Source organism: Mesoplodon bidens (assembly GCF_964165515.1).
Source record: "Mesoplodon bidens genome assembly, chromosome: 2".
NCBI lineage: Eukaryota > Metazoa > Chordata > Mammalia > Artiodactyla > Ziphiidae > Mesoplodon > Mesoplodon bidens.
In genome coordinates, this window is record NC_138177.1 from 95,981,865 (window position 1) to 96,005,603 (window position 23,739).

Below are 23,739 nucleotides of genomic sequence, written 5' to 3' on the forward strand. Positions count from 1 at the left end.
AAGACAACCCTGAAACCTCAAGGCAAGAATGGCAAAGCGCTGAATTCTAGGAGCTACAAGTGGTCCCTAATTGATCGCCAGGAGCCAAATGAAAGGAAGTTGTGTGAATGGTCACTCAGATCTCCATCTTCTCCAATTCATTTTATTTAAACTCGTCCTTTCCATAGCCTACAGTCCCTTCCATCCTCCCCTATGTTATTGGAGACAAACTTCATTAACCAAAGGCAAGAGGAAGAAAAGACTACTTTCATATTTATTCAGGGTTCCAGTGACTTGTGGCTTATCAAGAGAAGTCAAAATAAGAGAGACAGTACTTCTTGGCTTAGACCAAAAGTGCTTGCATTCTAAATATCAAATTTGGAAGGAAAAAGCATTCTTAACTTTTAAGTTTACACTATGTTTTTACTCAGGTATACATTCTTCGTGTACACGTAACAACACACATGCAAAATGCAATAATATTACACCAGCTCATTTTGCAGCAAAGGCGGGGGGGGTCTATTTTAATTTTTGCATTTAAAATGGTCTCCATTTTACAATGAGGGAAGTTCAGGAACAAAACAATAATATATTAATTTATGCATTAATTTAATACTTACTGATAACCTGCTATGTACTAGGTACTCTCCTAGGCATAGAGAATACCCCAGTGAACAAAATAGGCAACGTTCCTGCTTTCATGGAACTTTATTTCTAGTGGATAAAACAAATAACAAGATGAAGAATTAAAATATGTAGGATCCTAACCTGTGATAAGTTCTAAGGAGAAAAAATGTAAACCAGCAAAAGACATGATGAAATGATCAGATGAAAAGTGTAGAAATTTGAGATAGTGTGGTCAGCAAAGATCTTATGAGAAAGTGATCTTTGAATTAAAACAAAAAGGAAGTGAGAAGACATTTGAGAGACTGGAAGCCCTGAGGTGGAAAATTATCTTGCATCTCTGAAGAACCAGAGTGACTCCAGTGAAGGGAAGGGTTATAAGAAATGAGATCAGAGAAATAAGAGGAAGCCAGATCATGCAGAACCTTATGGTTCATGCTAAATATTTTCACTTTTACCAGGAGTGAAATGGGAATCTATTAAAGAGTTTTAAGAAGAGGAATAACATAATCTGACTTACAATTTAACAGAATCACTCTGTTGGGGGGTTAAAAAAAGGACTGAAGTGGTACAAGGTCAATAATCAGTGTCTCTTGTAATAAACCAGATGAGAGATGATGATGACTTTGGAGCACCATGGTGGCAGTGAGAGTGGTGTAAAATGGTTGAATGCTGGGTATATTTTGAAAGTAGAGATGAAAAGACCTGATGATGAAACTGATAAGAGATGCAAAAAAAAAGAAAGAAAAAGTTAAGGTTGAAATCTAACTTTTCAACCACGGAATTGAAATGAAGAAGACTATAGGAATGCTTGCATGTATATAATTTTTTTGGTTTATTTGTTTTGTTTTGTTTTGTTTGCTGGAGATGGGAAAGGCATATCAGAAGCTCATTTTTTTAACATGCTCAATTTAAGATGTCTATTAACCATCCAAGTGGAGATGTCAAGTAGATAATTGGATATACAGGTCTGAATTGATAGGAGAGGTCTGTGAGGAAGAAATGAATTTGGGAGTCATTAGCATATAGATGAGGAAGAATTGACAAAAGAGACTGAGAAAGATAGGTCAGAACATAGAAGGAAAACTAGGTGGATGTGGTATCCTCGAAGATAAGTGAAGAAATTATTTTATTTCAGGAAGGATAAAGTAAAAGTCTGATGAATGCTGTTCATAGGTCAAGAAAGTTGAGTACTGAGAATTGACTGCTGGATCTAGCAACATGGTATCATTGGTAGCCTTGATAAAAGTGGTATCAGTGCAGTAGAGAAGTGTGAACAAAACCTTGATTAGGGAAAGAGAAATTGAAGATGGTGAGTATAGACAACTCTCAGGAAGGTATGCTGCAAAGGGATAGTGAGTGATAGGGGAAATAAATGGAGAGAAAATAGGATCAGGAAACTATTGTTTACCTGTTTGTATTTAAAATGAGTGATATAAGTGGGTGTTTATATCCTGCTGTGAATGGCCCATTAAAGTGGGAAGATTTATTGATATCAGTAAGAGAGGAAAGGATTAAGAGAGCTGTCATTGAGTTGATGAGATGGATGTGATCTAGGGCAGTCTACTCAAGGGTGGTCCAAGAATGGCAGAATGAGAATCAGCTAGGAGACTGTCAGAAATGCAAATTATTTGGCCCTGTGCTAGAGCTAATAAGTCAGACTCTCAGGGTGGGACAAAGGAATCTGGATCAAGCTCTCCTGGTAATTCCTATGCATGATAGTCTGAAAGGCACTGATCTAGTGCAGAGGGGGAATCAACCTTACCTAGGAACACAAACAATTTATCTCTGGAACAGGAGAAAAGGTAGAGTCATGTGGGCACAGGTGAGGTAGATGGGTAGGTAGAGTAATGGGACCTTACGGAAGTTCTCTTGTAATTGCTTTGACTTCTCAGTGAAGGAAGAAGCAAGAACATCAGTCCTTTTTCTCTATTTTGAGTTGGACTATTAGCTCCAGAGACCCAGAATGACTTTGTGTCACTCAGCAAAGTTGTATTATTCTCCTCATCCTCTGTGACTGAATACGAAGTCAGCATAAACTTTAAGCCTCTTCCTCTACTTTATGCCACTCTTCCTATTTTTCCTCCTTGCTAACAAGAGTCTACTTTGTTTTTTCTAGAGGTCAATTTGGTTCACCTATTCTTTTAGTCAAGCTAGGTTCCCCAGAAACCAACACACACACCTACCATACAGATAGCCCCCAGACTAGCAAGTGTACTGAGTACCAAAGCAATGTTAAACTTTCATGCTCCAGATCAAAGAAAAATAAAATTCCAATGACAGCATATGGCAATATTACATAAGATTACCTATAAGTCTTTCTTGGTCATTAATTCTTTGTTTACTAATTATTTACTATATAGGTTTATCATGAAATCACTCTGGGTGATAAAAAATCTACCATAAAATATCTAATGAATAAATATATTAATCAATAACTTCCTCTCCCACACTTCTCACATCTATTCAATCACTAAGTGCTATCGATTTCACCCCAATTCTTTACGGTATCCATCCTTTTGAGCTCCACTGACAGTTTCTTGTTCTAGGCCCTCATCATGTCTTACCTAAACTATAAGAATATGCTCCTAAGTTACGTTCCTGTCTCTGATATGCTTTGCTGTTCCTACAACCCCCATCAGCCTATCCTGCATTGTGAAAATGCCAATGTAATAATTTCAGACATAAAACTAATGACTTCACAGCCTTGCTTAAAGTTCTTGAATAGCATCCAAGATAATATCCAAACATCTTTGGCTGACCGTAAAGCCCTGGGAGTTGGTAACTGCTAGTATTTCCAGCCTTGTCTCTTGCTACTTTACTCCATCAACATTCACACCATGCTTGTGGGACTTCTGTAACCACTGGGTTTCTTGCCTTGAACACAGGTTGCTACATCCACATAGAAAAATCAGCTTCCCCATCTGCAAACAAGAACCCAACTTATAAAATGGAAATTATAATCAATTTACTAGATTATGAGAGCAATGCAAACTATTTAATCTTTTACAAATCATAGCTATTTTATTTCCCATAACTAACAATCATTATAATTTAAGCTTTCCTATTTCAGTGTGTGCCATTTAAATCTGTTTTTTTTTTAAGCACACATTATAGCTTTTACATTGTTCATAAACATCATCAAATCATAAACTTTCACTGTTGTTCTCTTTCAGTTCTGCAGTGCAGGTATTTGCATCTCTGGGAAATTGCAAGAAGCTTTCCATTTATATTGCATTTTTCTTTATTTCTTCATTTCTTTTTAATTTGCAAATAAGAGTACTAGTTTCCCCTGACATTCATGCTATATTCTTCTAAAGAAGCTATTATTTTGTTGATTGATAGCTCATTAATAAGTATAATTACCATCTGCCATGTTGCATCTTAAATTATCCAGTAATTGCATTTATATTAGTTTTCAATTTTGGAAATTAAGCTCTTAAAAGACACTCTTCTCCTTTATTAAAGTCAGGTAGAGTTCCTGGTAATTTTTCAAACAACTAGATTTGTATATCCGCTTTACTTTTTGTTACTGCCACATTGTAATAATAATGTAAAATTTAACAGTCTTTTCTATGAATGCTGTTATTTAATACTGTTATTTATTATTATTATTAAGTTATTTAAGTTTAACATATAAACTATGGTGCTTTTATGTTAAATTTTTCATATGATACGATTTTTGAAAAAGACAAATATACGTAATATTTGGTCTTCTGGGCACTGTGGTTAAAAAATAAGGGTCAGCTGAATTCATCTGGATGTATTCTGAAAGAAAAAATGTAGCCTGGATTTCCAGTTTTAAACTGGAGTCCCCAGTCCAGCTTTAAACTGGAGTCCCCAGTTTAAAGCTGTTTTGAAGAATAAATGCACACACACCTTTATAAATATATATGTCTTTCAATTTTATTAAAGAAATTCTCTTTATTTCTCCTGCCAAAACTGTTTAAGGAAAATACATATCTTTCCAGATACAAATAATTCCAGAATTCTCCTAAGGAATCAAAATAGTATTTTTTTTCCTTTTCATATGATTCTTTTTCACTTAATTTTCATTCACCCATATTTCCCTTCATGTCTTCTCTCTGTATTTTTATTTTAAACCACATATATTATATAAGACAATGGCCTCTGATTTATTCTATTTGGGACCTGAGATTTGGATTTGGACAATTTTGCAGTGTTTGTAAAAAGAATATAATAAAATTACCCATAAGCCGCAAATTCAATATATACATTTGCCGTCAGAACTCTAATAAACATATCATTGAATTTTACAGCTGGAAGGGGCCTTGGAGAGCAGGGAGTCCACCCCCCACATATCACAGGAAAAAAAATAAATGAAGCCAAGGAGTTTTAATTCACTGGCCAGTCACTCAACTAACTGCAAGAGAACAAGGAGCTAGAGCTCAGATTCCCTGGGGAGTCACAGAAGCCAAGTCTTGTGCTTTTTTAATGTCACATGTTCTCTCATGACATAGACTTGCGGTACTGGTCTGTCATTCTTCACAAGGTGAAAATAGAGTTAACTGAGTTTGCTGTGTGCCTGAGAAACTGCTAAGCATTCATTCATGAAAGCAAAACTGGGAACGTATGAAATTTCTTTATCAGGAGCTTTTCTCCAAGGCCGCCTTTCCTGTCTGTTCACATGTAAGGTGCCTAGGGCAATGTCCTCCACAGGCAGTAGCTATTAATCTCTGACAATTTTTTTAAGAGGCAACAGTGCTAATTTTAGGTTACTATATAAAAAATAATAATTTCTTACTCAATATCTAATCATCTTGGATATTCTCTGCAGACTTTGTTTTCATGTTTTGTCTAAAAGCACTTTTTCCATGCTCAGAGAAATCTGTGGATATTAAATTTGGTGTTTGAAATGGGCGCTTTGACAGACCTCAATTTAAGGGTGCTATTTTTTTTATGAAGGATAAAGAGCAGCTGATTATACTGACAGAAATCCCAGAGGCAGTGAACTCTGTTGATGGTAACTGACTATATAGTGGAGCAGGAAAAGCTCAGATTTCCTCCTTCCTTCAACCTCTGCTCTAACAATTACCAGCGAAGGCCTATCAAGAATATTTTGTTTGATGATCCAGCAAAGTATCTGGTAAAGGAGGAAAAGGAAGAGCAGGGCGCTTCCTGTGAGGGTGAGGGAAAGAGGTTCTGTGAGCTTTCCCTGCATGATTAGAGCTTGGGAAGTGGATCTCTTTTCATGCTGTAGATGTGGCGTGCTGCAGTCACGCCTCCCGCTGCCAGCCCACAACCGGGATCTTAATCAGTCACTATGAAAACTCATTAGCTCCACAGCAATGAGTCTTCCACTGCTGAAGCTTGGTGCTGTGCTTAGCACCATGGCAATGATATCAAACTGGATGTCCCAAACTCTCCCATCCTTGGTAGGACTGAACACCACGAGGCTATCCACGCCAGATACCTTAGTAAGTCACTCCGGTGGGTTTGGCCGTCTTGGGAAGTAAGTGCATTAAACCAGTGGGCTTTATTCTGTAAATTGCAAAGGCTGAAATTTTGCTTCTCTATTTACAGGTCTTCTTCAACAATACAATATTTATGTGGTAACTTTAGTCATGGATGTTCCTTTAGGAACACTTTAAAGTTACATCAAAGAATAAACGAACTGCCTGAGAAAGTAGTTGTGAAAGGAAATACTAGATTCATTAAATTCTTAATGAAAAGCTTTAATTTATATTGTTCTAAGGTTTTGAAGGATTCTTTCTTTTAAAATATGTTTTGTTTCTTATTATTTTACTTCTTTTAACATCTGTAAAATCCCCATAATTTTTCCTACAGAATATGCTATAGGGTATATTCTAGCTAATCTAGTTTTACTATAGCAGGTTCTTCTTTGGAATTCAATTCCTGTGACTGAAATGCATTCAGTCAGAGAAACCAACCTCTTTTAAACATAAATGAATAAAAAAAAAACCTCAGCTGTTTAAAGCATGACCAAAAAGACCTTTAAGAGAGCCAAGAATCATGAACAGAAAACTTACTTGATAAAATCATCTCCCTGTATTGTTTAATTTTTTCATAGTCTTCTCCTGTCACAAGTCTAACTCCTGTAGTCTTCATTCGTCTACAGTTAGTGGCTTTTTAACCCTTCCCACATTATAACAAATGTCTTTTCTCATGGTTTATTTGGCAATACTCTAAAATATTTCAAATAAAAATGAAAACTATTGGTTATTCAAATAGAAGCTTACAAATTCAAATAGAAGGAATAACCTGGAAAAACAATTTCCCTGCTAGCAAATAAAAAGTACAGAAACAATTAGTATTCAGAGCCCTTTACCTTTTTATGTTTATCTGTTTTTTACCATTGGACTGCTTCCACAGATCAGAAAAAGTCAGATACTTAAAAAAAAAAAGCAACTCTCCATTTTGAAGATATGTTTTCAGTTACTAATAATAATTACTCTATCAATCAATGTGTAATTAACTGAGTAGAGTCAGATCAAATTAATTACATAATTTGCCAGATTAACCTGGTGCTCAGGGCAACAGCAGAGCACATGTGAGGCACACTTTGACCTGCTTTTATATTTTTACCGCCCTTGAATCACTTATGGTACCTCAGTGCCTCCATTACTGAGATTCCCCTCCTTCCCTGTATGATGTGTGTGGCAGGAGGGATGTAAAAGACATTTGTAGTTATAAAGAAACCATGACATGGCATCAATAAGCAATCACAAAACAAAGAAATGTACATTATTTAGTATTTACTGAGCCAAATTTCCTCAATGTTCAAGTACCTGGTGACTTTTAACAACTTAGTTGTTGAATTAACTCTTTCAAGAAATGAACCTAAGCTAAGCAATTCATGAATAAGCTATGTTTCAAACTTGGTACCTTGGTTCTGATATGTATATTTTCTGTGTCTACAGATATTGGTTTGGTTATTTCCTGTTTCTTGTTGATGGAGGAGAATCAACTTTCCAAAATTATGCATGATTCTTTTAGAACTTCTTGCTCCTTTATGAATTTAAAGTAAATCAATTTCCTTTACCTTCTGATTAGTAATCTGTTGGTTGAAAAATATAAAATATTGGTATGGTCTACAAATGTTCTGACACAACTGAGTCACCCTCTGAGTGACAAAAAATGAATAAAGTTCAGAAAAGTTTACACTATGTTATTCACTGGAATGGAGAAATCATGTTGCAAAAGTGTGAGTGTGAGTGAATGAGTGTGTGTGTGTGTGCATGCATGTTTTACAGAAGTGCCAAATATTACAGAAGTAATTTCCCCACCTTAACTATTCAAGATAATTGCTCATATCTTAGGATTCCCATGGTGAGAAATGAATGAATCTAGTTCCTACATTAAGATCATTAAATGTTAATGCTGGAAAGGATCTTAGAAACTATCCAGGCCAGCTATTTTTACACTATTTTTTGGCAGCAGTGCCTTTTTTTTTTTAGAATTAAATCTTATGTAATACATTCAGAATAAATATTTGTTGAATGAATCTTGAGGTGGAAATCCAATATATAAAACAGGTCATGGGTCAAATAATAAATTATGGGGGGGAGGCATTTACTGTGCCTCTATCATCTGTTCCCTCCCCACATAATCAACCCCTTTCTCTGGTCAAAATGCCTCCACAGAAACCTTAGAACTCTCAGGAGCCTAGCTGGAAATATGACTGATCTAATCCAACCTCCTCATTCTGCAAGTGTGAAGACTGACCCCAAATGTTTAAGTGACTAAAGAGATTTCCCCCAGCTGGTTAACGACAGAATCAAGGGTAGAAGCAAGTCACCTGACTGCAGTCCTGACCAGGGAAGTCGTCTCACCCACCTTTGCTCTCCTTGCCCCTCCTGGTCCCTAGTGCCACACGAGGTTCTCTCTGTCCATCTAAGGTGGTTTCCTGTGACCCTGGACTCCACTTTCCTTAGATGGAAGGGCTGACAGTTCCCTTCCCAGTAAGTAGAGCTATGATGTTCAGCCCTTCTCAACTCTCTCACTCTACATTTTCACTTTAGACAGTACGAATGGCATAAACTTGAAAGTCTGTGCTTGCAAGTCTGTATACACCTCCCCCAAAAAATGAATGAATGAATAAATAAATAATATAGGTCTTAAAATTTGTTTTATGTGTTTGTGGGATGTGCAGATGGAAAAAAATACAGATTTACACAAATATGAATGTGGTATTTCTTTAACATGGTAGTTTCAAATGACCTTGAAAAAACAAAAATAAGAAATACAGGGTTTTAATCATTAAAGGCAATTAAATCTGCTTATGGCAGATGCCTCTGAAATAGGCAGTGTACGTTTGATTGTCTCAAAAGCTGAAATAGGTTTTTAAATTTCCAGGATATTTTTGTCAGTAAGTAGTTAAACACAGTTCCTTATTAGGGGAATAAGCTCCCTCTGGCTTCTCTTAGAATCTTGAAACATCCCTTTATCCTCCTCTTTGGCCCTGCTTTCTTTCTTTCTTTCTTTCTTTCTTTCTTTCTTTCTTTTTCTTTCTTTCCCTCCTTCCTCTCTCTCCCTTCCTTCCTTCCTTCCTTCCTTCCTCTCTCTCTCTCTCACTCTCTCTCTTTCTTTCTTTCTTTCCTTCCCCTCCTAATCTATAACTGGGCCCATCTACCTTCGGAGGAGTGGGTGTCTGCAGAGACAAAGCCTGGGCTCTGAGAAAGCTCAGGCTCCCTCTGGCATGTCTCTCTGATGAAGAGTAACTTCCCCCTGAGGCTGAACTTCTGAGAAATCACTCACACTGTGGATTCCACACCAGGAAGAACCTGGAAAAGAATAATTAAATAAGCAGAGGACATTTAGCAGACACCAGCTGTTCTCAATCAGCCCTGCCGCTGTGGTGGGAAGAGGCCTCCAAGGGACCTGTGGGCATCAGTGATTTGTTTTGCTACGTTTTCAAATGTCTAGCCAGCTTCTCCTCATAAATAACTACTTCAATGAGTTAGTCAGTTTTAAGTTCTGGAAAATGAGTAGAATACTCTGACACAAACTCTCAATACTCTCTAAGTTTCTTAATTCACCTTTTTTTTTTTTTTTTTTTTTTAGTCCTGAAGATATCTGACTTCTCTGTTTTGTACCACTGTTTTTCTTCCCCAAATCCTTAGGCAATGTCCATTTTGTGAAAGACCAACTAAACAAATTAAGGAAATGGATGAGAGAACAGAATGGTAAATCTTGAAAGTCACAGAGAATGTGATAATTGCCTTTTTAGAGTAGAACTGTGGCATAGGTAAGAGAGTAGATTTATTCTTAAGTACTTAAAGCAGAAGGAGAGCAAAAGGGGGAACATTACTAAGAGAGAAGTTCAGAGCCAGTCCTTTAGCTTTCCACCGATGGAAGGGGCTGCCTATGAAGCAGGGAAATCCTTATCATGCAGAGTTCAAGCAGAAACACAAGGAGAATACATAGGAGAAGTGTCACTGAGTGGAAAGACATAGGACCAGACATGACTTCTAATTCCTTCCCAACTCTGAGTCATTATGATTTCCAGAATATGAGAAGAAGTGATCAACCAACCTGAATTTGAGAATGTCTTCGGTCTTGTGTTTAACTGTTTTTGGTCATTGTTTTTACAGTTGTTTTTCTTAGACCCTTGAGGCTGCCTTGAGTGAAGAATATACATTTCTTATTTCAGTTCCAACTAGTCTCATAAGAAATAGGAGGAAAACTGCTATGCAGTGACATCTTTATTAACACATCCTCCAGAACACAGCTTCTTTTAGTGTGGTCTGTCAACATCTCTATTATTCCTGTCCCCACATTACTTCTCTTCACAACTAAAGTCATTAGCATGCTAAACCACATTTCATTCTCTGAGACCAAACCTATCCTCAGACAGAAAATTTATAAGTACTTTTCATCAGGTATCTCCTCTAAATCATCAGGTAACTCCTACTCTAAATTGAATAGGTTTTAGTAAATGGATTTTTTTCTGCTTTATTTTCCCCTACCTTGTACACCCCTTTCAGTAGCTTGATCCCTTATTCTTCTTTGCCTCAGTCTGTACTTCTATGAAATTCCCAGACATTCAGCATAAACATAAGACCCTAACAATGTTCAACCAGTTGATTCTGTCCTCTTCAAAGAATCAGAATTCTGTCCCTTTGCCTGTCCCTCCATTTGTGTCTCACCAAGCCTTTACTGCTAATTATTCCTTTGGAGTCTCAACTGCTACTTGTTTCCACATTATTTGGATAATGCTCTCCACCTTGCTGGGTGCATCTCCTCTAAAGCAAAGTTTTTTCAGCTATTGGTGAATGGACATAGGCCATCTATCTGCAATTTATCTGCAGAGGATGAACATAAAGAGCTCTGATCTGAAAACTGGAGAAAATTTGTGTAAGTCCCATATATAACATTTACTAAACGGGTGATTTCGGAAAACATTGCTTCGGTTCTTTGCGTTTCAGTTTCCTCATAAATAAGATAATGTCTATTTCAAAGGGTAGTTGGATCAAAATAAGTGAGACTAATACGAGAAGGGGTTTTATAAAAAGAAAAACATGCTGAAATGCAAGATTTTTTTTAATTTTTATTTTTACCTCAGTCTTCAGGATCTTTCTTTCCTGTTCAAAGCCCCTGAAGTTCTGAGAGACTTCTCACACAGTAGCTTTGTATTTATAAAGCATAGCTCTGTAATTAAATTGTAAGCAAAAAATCCAAACTTGAAATCCAACTGTTAAAATTATCATTTTAATTCTCCTATTTAGAATATGCCTAAATATTTCATGAGTTTTGTAATATTAAATACTGCTAAATAGTTCACTTAGTTCTTCTAATTAACACAAAAGGTTCAAAGAGAACTGCATCAGTAATCACTGTGATCAGCAATGCTTTGGATAGCAATAAACCGTATGCACCCTCCAGGTCCAAGTAGTCAGCTTCATGGTAGTTCAGAAAATGCTATCAGAATTATCTTCATCGTATATAAAAGGGAATTTCAGATAACTGGTGGTGCAGTATGGGGGTTAAACTTTCAAGCTCTGATGTCAGACTGTGCAAGTGCAAATCTCAGCTCTGCTGATTACCTCTTACATGACCTTGAGCAAGTTCCTTACTGTCTCTAAGTCTCAGTTTCCTCACCTATAAAATGGTGACATCACCTGGTTCATAGAGTTACTGTGATATTCAAAGGCAGTTAATGTATGTGAACTGCCAACTAATGGCTAGAGCACCATAAATGTTTGCTATTACTATTATATGAGTTTTACCGACACCTAAGTAACTGCTCTTTTAAGTTAAAATGAGAGCAGATCTTTTCTCATTGGTATCCAAAACCCATCTAAACATTTCTTTCCACCTGAGGTCTTAGCTGGTTTTATTTTTATCCTCTTTTCAATGCCAGTATGGGTGCCATAAAAGAGAACACTAGAGACGCTCATAAGGCTTCCTTTATTTTATCACTAAACCTGACACAAAAGTCTCTATCAAACCCACACAACTGTCAAGCACTCATCTTTTATACTAGCTTTTTTCTCTTTTGAGTTACCTTTTTCTTGCCAGAGAGGTAACTTGCTATAGTTGAGATCATTCAGACTAACTCTGTAGTAGATAAGGCCATGGCTCTTTTCAATAATTCTTACAAGAAGACAATTGAAAGTACAAACACAACCAGAGTCTACTTTTATTAAGCTGACACTTCAGGAAGAATGCTAAATGAACATCAAGCCCTATTCACCTTTTCTGCTTCCCTCATTCCAGAGAGCAACTGACACCTTGCCCTGACATTATAAGCTCTTTACTAGTTAGCCAAACACCTGGCAAGCGAGCATCAATATTAATGATGCCAGGTTTAATAATCAGTATTTGCACTGCTGTTAAAGATATTTTAATATTATAATTGGGTGGTCCCTGCTCCTTTATACAAAAGCTAAATTTATTCTAGTGAGAAGCCTTAATTTTCTGACGTGTTTGAGATTTGTGTCCAATGTCAGGAAAAGCCTAGCTGAAACTGTAGAACCTATGTCAAGATATATTCCTCCCATACTGTTACACAGCTTAAACCTTTAATTACATCATTGAAACTACTCTGCTAAGCTGTACCTATCTCCATTCTGTAGATGATCTCTTTGCATTTTTTCTTCTTTAGTATGAAAAGATTATCTTTACGATCTTATCTGATTCTAACAATATATAATTCTAAGTACATCTTTCTGTCCCAATCATAGTCAGGCATAAATGCTAGAAAGAAGGAGTAAGGGGAATCAAAAGAAAGAAATGATAATGAATCCAATACCTCAGAAATAAAAGGCAACATAGGACACTTCTATGAGCTATCTGAAGAAGGAGACTAAAAGATAGGTTTGGCACCATTTCCTTTTCATTACAGACTAAGGACAAGGACTGTGACATCTTTTTGAATTTCGTGAGTTTATAATTTATAGCTTCCCCATGATTGTTGTTGGAATGCCTATAAGCACCCTACAGTAATCTTCTCTAAAGCCCTTGAAAGGAAAATATCTGTGTGTTGGTTGATGGTATGTGATGAGCTAGGGCCTGGGAGAGAATAAGCAGGAGATTATATCTGTTCTGCTGAAAATTACAAGACAGAAGATGCCACAGACTATGGCAGCTCTGTGGAGAGAGGTCAGGATGGTTTAGTCCTTTTAAGAATCTGCTTCCAGGCTTCCCTGGTGGTGCAGTGGTTGAGAGTCCGCCTGCCGATGCAGGGGACATGGGTTCGTGCCCCGGTCCGGGAAGATCCCACATGCTGCGGAGCGGCTGGGCCCGTGAGCCATGGCCGCTGAGCCTGCGCGTCTGGAGCCTGTGCTCCGCAACGGAAGAGGCCACAACAGTAAGAGGCCCGCGTACAGAAAAAAAAAAAAAAAGAATCTGCTTCCTACCAGTCAAAGCGCTCCAGTCTAAAGGCAAACAGCCCAGCCCAGTAACACTGGGCATTGTGCAAAATAGTTCTCTGCTGGGCACCATTCACCTCCAGGTTCCTAGCCCCATCTCAGCCTTTCTTTCATCCTTCCTTGTTCCAGCCCCTCCGGCCTGAGTCATTAAAGACCTTCTTTTCTAGACAAAATTCATCTCCCTCTTCTCCTGATAATATAAGAAATATCTCCTTATCTGCTGATTCCCTGGAAACCATAGAGGGAAGGACAAAGACTGAAGAATTTCAGATCCCAGCTGTAGAAGTTAGTCGCAGCTTAGCTAGAAGGAGGCCCACTGGTTTATCTGATATTTCCACAGGAAAAAGAAACTCAGATGCAAATTGGATGGTTTGTGTATGTAACACCTGTCAGGTAGGTTTTTCAATATCCATATGATTGACCTTTAAGAACGATTATCTGAATGTTCAGCATCATATTAATATGGCCATAGCACTGGAATTAAAAGCAAGATTCTATAGCTATACAGTCCAATAAGGAGGCCACGGTGGCTATTGGGCACTTGGGATGTGGCTGCTCCAAGTTGAGGTGTGCTGTAAGTGTAAAATGCACACTCAATTTCAAAGTGTACAAAAAAGGAGAAAAAACAATGTAAAGTATGAATGAATAATTTTTATATTGAGTACATGCTGAAATGATAATATTTTGGATATACTGGGTTAAATAAAATATATTATTAAAAGTAATTTCACTTGTTTCTTTTTACTGTTTTAAACCTGCCTACTAGAAAATTTAAAATTATACACGTGGCTCTCATTCTATTGGACAGTACTGCTCTGGCTTCATACATAGCTCTACTATATACAAGCTGTGCATTCTTAGGCAAGTTAACTAATTTTCTCTTCTGTGAAATGGGAATAATAATTATTCCTGCTTATTAGCATCCTTCTTTGTACCCATGCATCAGCAAGTCAATGGATGTGAGCTATGCTGTGTAATAGGGTCTGACCTAGCGGAGAATGTATGCTCAAAGCAGAGTTCTTCTGAAAAATAACTAGACAAAAAATAAGTTACTTATTTTTGTACTTGATAGAATGTACTTGATATGGCAGATAGGAAGTAGCCAATATATCCTGTAGCTGGATATGGACTAATTATTGAAAAAGACATAAGAAAGACAGATAACAATACTAGAAAATACACATTAAGTGCCTAAAGAATAACATAGACAATCCTTCTGAAGAGGTTGAAACCATAAGGACTGAGTAAATTGAAGATTTGTAAGAGAGGTATTCCAAGTAGGAGAACAAAATGAGTAACATACAAAGATGTGAATCAAGGTTGCACGCTTTCAGGACACAAAAAGACCAATTTGGTTGGAAAGAAGTTTCTTATAGGAAGATACAGAAAAATCAGAAACATAAATAGGAGGCAGACTGCAGTAGAACAGGAATGTCACTTTAAGATAGGGTTCTAGGGAGTTTGGGTGACAAGTGCACAAAAGTAATTTGGGAAGATCAGTTCGGCGGCCTATGCCAAAATACTATCTTTAACTCTTCTGAGACTCTATATCCTTTGCAAAACAATGCTGGTCTAATTATTTTTACCCTATATTCTCATGTGATACTTTTCCAGCTTTATTAATAATTGACCCTTCAATACATGGGAAGCTCTCTGGGAGAGGACTTTGCTTCAGAGTATCACACATGAGTAATAATCAGAAAAATACATACTACTAATTACCATTTACTGTTGAGGAAGACAAGCTAACAGAACCTGTGTAGAAAGATTGGTGATATGTGACTAAGTATTGAATATTTAGATACTTCTAAGTATTGAATATTTATATACTTCTAAAGTTGCATTAAATTGTCCAAATATGACAGAAAGCATGAGGAAGTGGTGTAGGGTCAATAAATAGTTAATAATATGGAATCAAAAGAAAAAGATTCTCCTCTGAGCACTGAAAAGGAAGGTATAACTGAATGAAGCTGTGCTGCCTGTGTGAATTATTTAAACTCTTTCTTTTTAACTTTAGAGAATAAAATCACAAACTTTAAATATCAAAAAAAGAAACATGCTTTGCTTACAATTATACAAACCCACACTCTTTCTTTGTCTGTGTGTTCTGTGTTTTGTGCTATTGATTTCCTCAGACTCAGATTAGTCCCAAAGAAGGGTGGCAGGTATACAGCTCAGCACAGGATCCTGATGGACGATGCATTTGCACAGTGGTTGCTCCAGAACAAAACCTGTGCTCCCGGGATGCCAAAAGCAGGCAGCTTCGCCAGCTGCTGGAAAAGGTAGGTGTCCTCTGTCCCCTGTGAATATTTTTATTGAAATCTACCATTCTTTGAAAAGGAAATTATGGGAAGGCAGGTAATGGTGAGGAGGGTTCTTCCAATTTTTGTCCCCCTTCTCTAATAAATGCTTTCCCCTTCCTTGAAAGTAGTACCTCAAGATTCCTGCTCTGTTGTTCTATTTATATGATTTTTACTTCTCCCAGTCTTGCCTTAAGACTGGCTTTCTGTCATATTTCTTAATATCTAGTCTATCTCTCCTTAAGAAGAAAATAGTATGAAGTCTTATTCCAATGACAGAAATTTAGCCTCAACTTTCAGGATCACACTAGGCTCTTTGAGCTCATACTTTCTGATCTCATTAACAATCTTGCAGGGAAGTTAAAATAATGGCATACAATATGCAAGCTATCTGAACTGATAATGAATAATTCCAAGTATTCAACATCATTTTCTAAGTCATTCCTTTGAACATTAAGTTCTTCAATTTCATTCAATAGCATTCTCTCCATATAATTTACTTAAGAAGGATCCATAACAATCAAATGCAGAATGCCCTTGATTTATTTTCTTTCACAGATGAAAGTCATCTCATGAAGGGTTATTTATATTTAGTTTAGGGAGGAAAAAAAAAATGAACGGTTCTTTCAATTTCAATTTTCCTCATTCACACTTCCACTGTGTTGGCCTCTGAATATAGTTGGACAGCTGGGGTGGCCAGAGTGATGGAGGGATGACAACATATTTTAATTTTAAATATCTTCAGGGATAATAAGATAAATTAGTTAGTATGTGTTTTTAGAGGATATCATGCTCAGCAATTCACTCTACACAATATCCTTTCCATGATCATCTACACAATTATAGCACTGAATAGGAAGCTTTAACAGAAAATTAAGAGAAGATAGAAAAATGAAAGCACTGAATTTGTTAATACAGACATCCCTAGTTTATGCAATTTTAAGTCCAGCTACAGTAACTCTCTTCCACTGCCATATAATTAAAATAACTTTCCTCAGTGTACATTACTTTGAAGTATATTGATGCCCTAAGATTTTAAGAAGACTTTTTTTTTCATATTTTCATACAGAGATTAGTCTGCCTTTTCTGCCCTTACCCTTGGAGTCATCATCACCTATTTGCTCTCTCTTTTTTAAAAAGATCCAGTCTTCCCTGCTCCTTCAATATCTGTCCCCTAAACAAGGGCAAATGTAACTGTCATTCAAGTTAATGACCCCAGCTAACATGCCTCTCAACTGTTAAAACTGTTCATGACATATGAACTATGATTATTCTTCTCTTCATAGATTTTCTTTATATCTATGAAAAAGTTCAAACATATAGTTTAATATTGTTTGGTTACTAGGGAAATTAATTATGTTGGTAAAAAGATTTAATCTTTTAAATCCAATTTTGCTTTTCTATTAACTTGTATTTCCTCTCAGATTACTAACTTTCTACTCCATCTTCTTTTCTATGCAAAAATATCTTCTTTCTACATCAACTATGATCAGAAACATTTTCTTAGACTCGATAATCTTATTTCTGTTACTATTTTCAGTACAGTACTGCATACACACACCCACACATAGACTTGGACATTTCTTCAAAAATCAGCTGAAAAGTTCAAATAAACTATGAATGTCAGGAAGTGGATAATATTCTCTTCATGTCCAGAGGGAAATGTATTCCAGAGCTATGATAAAACCAGGAATTAGTAAAGGATGAATAAGGTATGAAAAGTACAACTAAGGGGATTGATTGAAGCAATCATTGAAGTTTATATGACCATACCATCCAATAGGCAATTTGTTTAACCGTTTTAACAAAATTCTAGAAAATCACACCTTTAAAAATGCAGCTGCATAGCACAGGGAGATCAGTTCGGTGCACTGTGACCACCTATAGGGGCGGGATAGGGAGGGTGGGAGGGAGATGCAAGATGGAGGGATATGGGGATATATGTATACGTATAGCTGATTCACTTTGTTATACAGCAGCAACTAACACAACAATGTAAAGCAGTTATACTCCAATAAAGATGTTTAAAAAATGCATCAATACCTAAATGACAAAAAACAAAATTTATTAACAAAATCAACGTCACCACAGGTTAGATTAATCAAATTCACCATTTGGTAGTGTTATGGAAACAGAGGAATAATAAATTGTGTATACTATTTAGAGTGTCCTGAAGGAAGTAAGTAGCACTGGTTTGCTGCACTGACCCAAAGAAAAAACATCTGAAAGCAGCATTCCTTATGCAGACTGAGCCAATCCCTTGCTGGCTTCTCTATAGTTTTACAAATATCCAAGGTACCAGATGGCAAATAGGAATGTGACGGTTAAGCAGCCCATTTCATTATTAACCAAAGGATTGATTTAGTCTACAATAAGGGAATATTCTTATTGAGAATAATATTAATAACAATAGTTCCCATCTATTGTATTTGTATCTGCTCCATTCAAACCTTATAGCAGAAGTTGTTGCCCTTCTGAGTTTACATAAAAGGAAACGTGTTTCTTGAGGCTAAAAAAACTTATCAATGTCACTCAACCAGTAGACTGTGGAGCCATACCAGGTCAACTTTGCATTTTCTCAACACCATGCCAGTGTCATTCAAACTGCCACTGATGGTACCCACACTTATTTAACTGATGCTCTGTCAAATATTTTGAACAAGTATTTATACTACTGAATATCAGAAAAATTACAATTGGTTTCACAATACATCAGGTCTTAGTGTATACAAACTAAAATTTTTCACTTAAAAAAAAATGCTTGTCTGTTAGCTACGTAGCATCTCTGTACAGGCCCGCATTGTCTAGGTCAATATTTACTAAACTGTGATTTTTGGAATAGGATGCTGATGACATCCTCCAATAAAATAATTTTAAGAAACACAGTACATGATACTTCACTCTTGAAGATTTCCATTACACGGTTTAATACTAAAGGTTCTGTGAAGAACTACAGTAAAGAAATCCCTGTTTATTTTTGTTAATCCCAATGCTATCCAAGCATACTGAACTGTAGGGCTTCTTTTTTTCAAGTGGCCTCCACACTAATTATAAATGAGAGTGAAAATCTAAGTTAATTTGTATTTAAGTGCAGAAAGGCCTCAGACGTTTTATTTATACAAAGAACCAAGGTAAATAAAGAGTTCACAAAATTATCAGTGAAGAGTAACAATGAGCTTGCCACACTATGTAGACAGTCTACCCAGGGGCATGTGTAGACAGCTGAATAGCAAGACATCAGAGATAAGCAGACTAAAAGAGGAATGAGTCTCCTTCCCACAAGTGTAATCATGGGGATCCAATCTCAAGTATCACCAGGAAACTGATTCTCAGTGGGTCTCCACAACCAGTGGGAAACTAAACAGTCCTAGGTACAGCCAGCAGGAAAAGCAAAAGGCAGCCCAGAACCATCCTCCCCAGTTAGACAGCTCCATCTCTAGCCATCACCCCAAATGTAGCTCTTATAATTATACATGATTCTGCTTGAAGGTCACAATCAAGTCTCAGCAAAAATTCTCTCAGTGCATTTTCCCATAACACAAATAAAGTTGAAATTTAAATTGATAGGGTAAGTTAAAGGCAAAATAAGAGAGGCTGTTTTAACTTTATCCAGGATATCTCACTTGCCTATCGTTTTCTAATTGTATGGATTCTGCTTAACCATAATGGAGTTGAAAATTATTTTCAAAGCATTGCATTCATCCAAGATGCAGTTACCATGCTTTCAATGTTGCCTCAGTAATTCTGTGCTGCATCAAAGTTTTTTTTTAAATGAAGCTTTCTGAATGTAGGAATGATAGTAAATTAAGAAATATTTGAGGGTCATGTAATACTATAGCCAAACCAGTGACAGGAGAAAGATACTTTTGTTAAAATATTAAAATACTTGTTACATATTACCACTGTTGGAAGCCTAAGATAATTTTACCCAATAAATATTTATTGAGCAATTATTCTGCACCTAGTTCTGTATAAGGTCTTGGGAATAAAAGGTATGAATAAGACACAGATTCTAACCTCAATGAGTTTACAGAAGGGCAGCCACTTTTCTGCTTCCCATTCACACACATTACACAATTAGATTTAATATAAGCTAGACTGTAGTATGTCCCGAAAAGACAGGGTTTATAAAGGACAGGACTATGGATCAAGACAGCAGAAAAAGAAACAGAAAAATGTGACCTTCTCTGACCAAAAAAAAAACAAGTGGCGGAACTGAGGCAAGCCAAGGCAGCAGAATTCACTGCCTTTTCTGAATGTTCCAATGCTGAGGAATATATTGACAACAGGCTCTTTAAAGCTAGCTGGTCCACTAAGCTTTGTGACTTACCTGATGACAGAAATTATCTCTGAACAAATCCCTTCCTTATTTGTGACTCACAAGGTTTTACAATGAAAATAACTTTTTTTATGTGTTACATAAATAATACTTGTTTATTTTAAAATACATGTAATAACACATAAAAATATATGAAATGAAGTAAAAGTCATCTGAAATCCCATTTTTTGAGCCCATGCTTTCATGTATTCATTTATCCATATAAAATTTATATACAATATTTACCAAGGACCTCTTTCTACAGTATTTATTTTGTTACTTCTCCTCTCACCCACACCTCACCACCCCCCACCAGAAAACTAATTTTAACCACCTAATATGTATTCTTCTAATCCTTCCATATCTTTCTCCATGTTTTTTGCTTATATACTCCTTTCTTTTACATATGTGTGCTCAAGTGTGTGTGTGTGTGTGTGTGTGTGTGTGTGTGTGTGTGAGACATAGTGAGAGAAAGAGAGAGGGAGGGAGGGAGAGAGGTGAATTTTATTTAGAATAAAAGTATTCAAGTTATACAAAGATCTTTACATTTGCTTTTCTCACTTACTTTTCTCATGGATATTCTTCCATGTTAAGCAATGTTTCTCAAAATGTATAAACATAAGAATCACTTAGGGAATCTTGATAAAATAAAGAGTCTGCCTCAGTATCTCTGGGGTGGGCCCCAAGATTCTGCAATTTTGACAGGCTCACAGGTGATGCCAAGCTGTTGCTCTGTAGACAATACTGTGAGTACCAAAGTATAGAGCTCTATTGTATCCTTTAAATTAGTTTAGTCATATTCTATTCCTCAACTCATTTAATAGCTCTCCTCCTATTAGAGGTTTTCACTTTGTTTTCCAGATTCTGCTGCCATAAGAATTAGAGTAGTCTTTCTTTCCTCATTTCTACATGCTTTATAGGTCACCTATTTCCCACTTCTAAATAGCCTGGGGCTCAATGAACTTGGGATGGTACCATCACCTTAACATATGTTTATTGCCTATCTACCAAACACTTGATGCAGTGGCCATTTTCCAAGTCTCATAAACAGTATGGTCTCTGAGTTAGGAGGTGTCCCAATGCTACCACCACTCATCTTGCTCAGTGCAGCCTCACCCCTGGGAGTACTTCAGATGCAGCTTGAAGTAACTGTACTGGAATGAATGCATGCTAGATCTGTTGGACACCTCACCACCATCCACAATTGCTAAGCATCCCAGACCTTGAGGAAGTCAGTCAGTACTTAAAGAAACAACTTATCTTAACATTTAATAGACTGAGCCATGATAAGCTTACTAAGCCCTGGAATGAATATTCTATTTTTTAAATTTATTTTTCTGATATATCAAATTCTTATTAATATTTAGTCATTTCTAATGCTAGAATGTCCATTTTATTATATCCTGCCTAGGTACAGTTTTCTTTTGCTAAATTATTTGAATGCTTATCATGAAGAATTAGCCTTCTGAAAGTATGTCCTGTGGAAATGCAATTATGGATTTGGCACTTCCAGTTTTTAATGTTAATGTCATTTTTGCTACTGCAGTAGTGATTGTATATACCTGTAAACAGACAATAATGCCAATGTTTTTGTTTAACAGGTTCAAAACATGTCTCAGTCTATTGAAGTCTTAAACTTGAGAACTCAGAGAGATTTCCAATATGTTCTAAAAATGGAAACCCAAATGAAAGGGCTGAAGGCCAAGTTTCGGCAGATTGAAGATGACCGGAAGACACTAATGACCAAGCATTTTCAAGTAGGTTTGACTTCAGCAATTTTGTCAGTCCAAATGAGACACTGAGTATGATGGACAGCCACCATGGCACTCAGCTAGAAATAACTGTACATCGGCCCATATATGCAAGGTTCAAAATTCACTGGGGACGTCAATAATCTCTCCACTGAAACTGACCATTAACTGGTAGGAATGCATAGAAGACTTGTTATAAAAAGAGCCTGACCCTCCTAGAGCTAGGTGGAGATTCTGGATAGATTTAAAGGCATTTCAATATGTATGACAATAGTAAATCTAGGAAAATTAATAATTAAAGTTATCAAAGATTTTCTGATGATTTTATGCCTTGCTAATATGAGGAGAAATACAGAGAATATGAATTATTAAAAGAGGCAATAATACCAGTATTAACAGCACATAAACAAGGGTTGTTTCACAGTTTGATACAAAAAAGTATTTATTTTATTTTGTTATTTATTTTTTTGGCTGCGTGGGGTCTTCGTTGCTACACGCGGGCTCTTTCTAGTTGCGGCGAGCCAGGGCTACTCTTCATTGCAGTGTGCGGGCTCCCCTTGTTGTGGAGCACAGGCTCTAGGAGCGCAGGCTTCAGTAGTTGTGGCACACGGGCTCAGTAGTTGTGGCGCACGGGCTTAGTTGCTCCGTGGCATATGGGATTTTCCAAGGCCACGGCTCGAACCCGTGTCCCCTGCGCTGGCAGGCAGATTCTTAACCACTGCGCCACCAGGGAAGCCCCACAAAAAAGTATTTTTTTAGACTTTAAGCTGTTTATTGGTAATTATCTAGAAACACTGAAAATGGAGAAACAATGCTTTTAAGCATGCTATGTGGATTTTTATTAACTATGTATGACACTGTCATAGATTAAAATAAAATCTATGATAATGCCATTTGAGCCTCTATTAAAAAGAAATAGTCTGCCTTACAAAGGCATAGCACATTGTTTATAAAACATACTGTGATTTTACAAGCATAATAGCCTCTGCTTTCCCTGCCAGTTAGGAAGTGAGATACACTGCTAATGGTGAGGGAGTGGGCCTGAATCCAAGTTCTTGGTCAAACATTAGAAGTGCTTTTCATACAAAATTGTGATTGGCAGGGAGCTAGTCAGGGACATGAAACAGGGTCTCTGCATGACACAGTTTAATATGGCAGAAATTAGCCTGGTTTTGTAATTTTCTTCAGTTGTGCTCAGGAGCCTGAGTAGAAAGGTATAAAAAACAATCATGGGGCTTCCCTGGTGGTGCAGTGGTTGAGAGTCCGCCTGCCGATGCAGGGGACACGGGTTCGTGCCCCGGTCCGGGAAGATCCCACACGCTGCGGAGCAGCTGGGCCCGTGAGCCATGGCCGCGGAGCCTGTGCGTCCGGAGCCTGTGCTCCACAACGGGAGAGGCCACAGCAGTGAGAGGCCCGCGTACCGCAAAAAAAAAAAAAAAAAAAAACAATCATGCACTGAACCAGTTTTAAAGTTTTCCCAGAAAGGTACAACAGAAGGACAGGAGGGTAAGAAAGTTCAGGGTATTGACAAGAGAGGGAGCTAAAGTGATGAATCATGAGATTAAATTGAAGAGAGAAGTAAGCAAAGCCAGAAGGTTAAGAAATGACAACAAATTAGAGCAAGGCCTAGAAGATAAAAATAAATTTAAAGATTATTGGAAATAAGAGAATGAGTAAACTAGAAGAATAGAGAAATTATGGGGGAATGGTAAGCACAGAAGAGTATAAGGCTGAAAAGCAAATAAATTAATTTTAACCAATATTTATTGAGCACATACTGTGTACAAGGCAGTGTTGTGCCCTCTGCTGGGTATATACTACATAATCTCTCTTCTTTGAAAGACAACTAACCAACAGGCAGGTAAAATTTGACAGTAAAAAGAGGCATAAACATCAAAATGGCACAAAGGGAA

General features: G+C 36.9%; 1 protein-coding gene across 3 annotated transcripts in view; it reads left to right on the top strand.

Moving 5' to 3' along the window:
* Positions 1-23,739, top strand: part of OLFM3 (olfactomedin 3) — a gene marked incomplete at both ends in the record, with an annotated part of 190,462 nt that overhangs the window by 144,153 nt on the left and 22,570 nt on the right. The window contains 4 exons of one of the 3 annotated variants that reach the window (XM_081223997.1): positions 5,913-6,041; positions 15,593-15,759; positions 18,759-18,825; positions 21,677-21,832. In XM_081223997.1, the coding sequence (XP_081080123.1) occupies positions 5,913-6,041; positions 15,593-15,759; positions 18,759-18,825; positions 21,677-21,832 (519 nt within the window). Of the gene's footprint in view, positions 1-5,912; positions 6,042-15,592; positions 15,760-18,758; positions 18,826-21,676; positions 21,833-23,739 lie in introns of those variants that run through there. The other 2 variants (XM_081223998.1, XM_081223999.1) reach the window with 2 other exon arrangements.